Raw genomic sequence first — 4,743 nt, 5'->3', positions numbered from 1 at the left:
GAGAGAGAGAGAGAGAGAGAGAGGTGTCAATAGTGGAAAGGGAGTGGAAATGACTGATATTCCCAAGAGGATTCTCAAGGCTCTAAAGGAATGGCCATAACTTTATGAGTAAGCCACAAAAATACTATTTTACTAATTACTTGTGTATGACATATTAACTCAATGCTTCTTATACTCTTCTACTGAAGAAACAAAATTGAGTACGTAGCATCTACCTGGCACACATATTTTGCATTCTAAAGTACCTGAGGCTATTTCTTACCTCAGTTAAGTGTAAGTCTAGGGATTAATACATATTTAATGCTTTGCATATTGCCTAGTACAGAGCAAGTACCTATGATCTAAGTACATCAAAATAGGAATTTATTATATTCTTAGAGCAATCTTAGAGAAAAGGTACAATTAATTTTTTAAAATGTTATTTATTATTTTTATTTTATGTGTATGACTGCATGGCCTGCATGTATGTAAGTATACACATGTCATGCAATGCCTGCAGAGGTCAGAAGAGAACATTGGATCCCCTGGAACTGGAGTGACAGACGGTTGTTAGCCACCATGTGGATGCTGGGAATTGAACCTGGGTCCTCTGCAAGAGCAATCAGTGCCCCTCTTAACCACTGACTCATCTCTCCAGCCCTAATTACTGTCTTTTTAAAGTGAAGAAACTTAACACTTAAATAACCATTGCTCTTCCAATCCTACCTTTCTTGAAAAACAGCAAATATGAGAATGATGTCTACCCTACAGTTTGTATTCCAAAGTTACTGCTTTCTATAATTCTATTCCTATAGTCTGAAAAAAAAATGCAAATTTTGAGAGATCATTTCCTCTTCAGTATCATAATGTCACCTAGGTAAAAATTAACCTTAGTATCACTAATCCTCTTCTTACACAAACAAATGAGTATCGATATTACCCTATGCATTTGTAATTAAGTCTCTTAAAGACCAACAAATCATGAAATGTTTTTGAGCACTTACTTTGACACTTCAACTTTGAGTTCCACTTCACTCTTCTCTAATTCTAGCATCCGTTGTCTATCAGCATCACTTACTGCCTTGCTCACACTATCAGCTAATTCATCTCTCAACATCTGTTCCACCTTCTGTGCATCCAAGTTGATTTTGGTAAGCTATGAAAAAGTAACAACAGAAAATGTTCCCCAGAGTTATGCTATTTTATTCCACTTCATGCTGAAAATTGAACCCAAGGCCTCGTGCAGATGAAGCATGTCAATCAACTGCAGCCTTAGCCTAGATACACGTTTCAGCCTTTGAGTATTAGTATTGTTTACTTTGCCTCGGTCTATACACAAATGTAAAGTGGCACAAACAGACTGAAAAAGATCAAGAACAAATCATGAAGAAAAATGTAATATTCCAATGGTATCATAAAGTTATTTATTTTAAGCAATCATTATTTTTGAACTTCTCATAGTCTTAACATGATTAGAATTCACTGTCAACTATAAATAAATTCAAGTGAGCTAATAAAATTTCATAAACTTTTCAAATTGATAAATTTTTATTAATATTCCATGACTACTGAAATGAAAACATGATACTTAATGCTTTGGAAAACATATAAATATAGGAAAACATTTATTAGTGTTGTTTATTCATAAAATGCTGAATATTTGCAAACTGTTTACTGATTGTTTAATAATTCTGATCACATTAAAAATATCTAAAAACCTCCTATTAAAGTTCCTGAAAGCAGAGATTTTTATGTATTTTGCCTCTTACTATAGTTAGTCTCAGCTTCCAAACAGGATCTCGAGTGAAAAAGACAATGAATATTTTTTAAATGAAGGGATGATGTTGGAAGACAATTTGGCTCTTAAGCAAATACATCTTTCTGCATGTAAAAAATAATGGTGTGACATTGGCGAGAAGAATTCATTTAGAAAAGAGTTTTCATTTTAAACAATTCAGATTTTAAATAATCTACTTACCCATTACATAAAATGCAAAAGCGGTGTGGATATGCTACTTTAGAGAGACAGAGTTCTTAGCAGTAATACAATGTCTACTAGTTCTTAAACTAGTTACAAGGTAGAAATTATGTCAAACCTCAGAGAATTTGGTTTCTAATTCAAAATTCCGTTCTTCCATTTGCTTTAGTGAAGTCCGTAGGTGTTCATACATTTTCTGACAGTGTTCTGCCCGCTGTCTCTCATTTAATTCCTTCATTTCCAACATAGTGATTTTTTTTGAAATAGAAACAATGTCACTATTTGTCACTGACTTCTTTGCCTTATCCATGTTTGATTCATTTCCTATATGCAACAATACTTAAGTCACTCACGTTGTTAATATCAACATTATAGAGCAGACATTCTAAAAGTAAAATAGAGATCATGCAGTCCTATGGGAAGGAATGAACTCTGAAAACACATCTATACTCTATTCTTAGCTTTGTTACTTCCTACCTGTGTGCTGCCTATCTGTTTACTCTGTGTGGAATAAATCTCTTCATCAACCCAATGACAGGAAAAACTATCTCTTTATAAGATTGATGAAATAGCAATGTAAATGTCAATGTAGAGGCTTCACAGGTAGACAAACTGCACAAGGGACAGTGTAATATGGCAATGTTACTTTATAAATAGAAGTGTAATGACTTTTTAATGTTTTTGAAAGCTACTGAAAAGTAAGCTCTGAAGAAATGACTAAGAAATTTAATAAATACGATCTCAAATCACAGGCATTATTTGACCCTTGTGTGCATATAATATCAAACATTGAAATACTGCAAAATTAAACAATTGTATATATAGCAATATGGCTTGTCTGTGAATACAAGTCTCTGGTTAAAAAGTCCAATTTATCATGAAAAGGCATTGCCTAGGATTATCATTAATTACTTAGTATTTCATTTTTGCTTTATGGTACCGACACGTTAAAACAACAAAATCTTTTTGTTTTTAGATAGTCAATAAAACTTCATGCTCAGAGTGGTCAATTATTTAAAAGAACTAAGCAGTGATTTACTTTTTAGTCTTATATAAAAGCAATAATGCCTCTCCCCACCTTTTTCTACAGTGCTAGTGTTGAACTCTAGGCTTCCAATCACCAGTCTACTCCTCTCCCACCCCCAATTCCTTTTGTCAAATTTGCTGACAAGATTTCACTAAGTTGCCCAGACTGGCCTTGAATTTGTGATCCTATTGCCTCAGGCTCCCAAATAACTGAGACATAGATGCATGTGCCACCTAGAATCCATTTGGATTTTCCTGCTACATAATTTCAAGTTGTATAACTGAATTTTATCAAGCTAACATGTACTTCTCGAACAATAATAATAAACATTGGTATCTGTCTCAGTTTTTAAAAAAGATCATAGCTACATGTGGTTGGTTCACATCTGTTAATCCCTAGTACTTGAGAGGCTGAGGTAGGGGAATTTCCAAAAGTTCAAAGCCACTTGGGTTACATAGCAAGCACTAGACTAACCGGGGCTCTACAGCAAGACCAAAAACTATAAGAACAAAACTATTTCATTATGTTCTGCATATATCTTGAGAATAAAATTTTAGAGTAGTTCCTATAGCAATGACCACGTGTCTACTAATAGCAGATTGCTCAAAGAAGCCTCATATTCATTAATGAGTTTATTGCAGAACTGATACTCAGACAGTTACAAGTGCCATGAATGAAAACAAACTGTACTAAACATAATTATATAAGTATCCTAAGACCCTTCTCCAGCCATATGTACTAAAACGCAAAATGAAGTATGTGACAGGATGAAGGCCATCCACCATCTGAAGCCCTTCCATTTGGAGTTTTCTTAAAAATGGGGAAGATAATATTAAACTAGTCCCTTAATAGAAAAAATAAAATAAAATGAAGTGATACTTTAAACAAAGATGTATGGGGAGAGGAAACAGGGAAAAGTCTTAAAACCTCAGTGAAAAGAGCTACGTATGGATGAGATCAGAGTACTTGAAAAATTAAGGAATTCCCTTGGGAATTTGGCAGTTATTAAAAGATTTAAAAGATCATAAAACGTACTAAAACTATACATAATACTTTTATATCATACTTTTTAAAAAAATATTTTATTATTTTTATTTTATGTGTATGAGTGTATTGCCTGCATGTATGTGAAGGCACCCATGTTGTGCAAGGCCACGGACGACAGAAGAGGGCTTCAGATTCCCCTGGAACTGGAGTTAAGGACAGTTCATAGCCACCATTTGGGTGCTGAGAATCAAACCCGAGTCCTCTGCAAGAGCAGTCAGTGCTCTTAACCACTGAGCCATCTCTCCAGCCCCTATATCATAGTTTAAACAATATCTTTTGCTATGCAGAAGCTATGTAGAAGGCAACTCATAATCTCTTGTAAAAAATTCCACTTCTAAAAGTAGTTTTAGATTTTCCAGTGTTAGTTGCTGGCTCCAAGAGTTCCGTGGTTCTTGGCAAGAGTGCTGTTTGACAAAGTTCCAGCCGAAAGCCAATGACCACTGCTCTTTTGGTGGACATCCCTTCCCCAGTTACGCCTGGTGTTTGTAATTTGTATAACCTTCTCTTCTTTAAGTATTCTGATAACCGACTCTGATGATGGAATGGGAAACTAAACCAGGGAAATCTCTGCCTTTAGCAGAATTATCATGTTATATAGACAAAATGAAAATAAAAAGTTAGAAGAGTTCCACGTAGAAATATGATATCATTTGGACTTGCATTTGTGATTAATAATGAGGCTTGGTTCACCCCAAAAGGAAAATATAGAATG

The 4,743-nt window shown here is 34.5% G+C and overlaps 1 protein-coding gene across 1 annotated transcript in view; it reads right to left on the bottom strand.

The window, feature by feature from the left end:
* The window catches only part of Cep290 (centrosomal protein 290), a 106,805-nt gene that overhangs the window by 48,904 nt on the left and 53,158 nt on the right, over positions 1–4,743 (bottom strand). The window contains exons 27-28 of the mRNA XM_029558973.1: positions 2,076–2,281; positions 984–1,135 (exon numbers count right to left, since the gene is read on the bottom strand). Coding sequence (XP_029414833.1) covers positions 984–1,135; positions 2,076–2,281 — 358 coding nt within the window. The remainder of the gene's footprint in view (positions 1–983; positions 1,136–2,075; positions 2,282–4,743) is intronic.

This window comes from Nannospalax galili, unplaced genomic scaffold (genome assembly GCF_000622305.1).
Source record: "Nannospalax galili isolate Female #2095 unplaced genomic scaffold, S.galili_v1.0 scaffold191, whole genome shotgun sequence".
NCBI lineage: Eukaryota > Metazoa > Chordata > Mammalia > Rodentia > Spalacidae > Nannospalax > Nannospalax galili.
The sequence above is the reverse complement of the archived record's forward strand: the minus strand, read 5'-3'. Positions and strand labels throughout refer to the sequence as shown.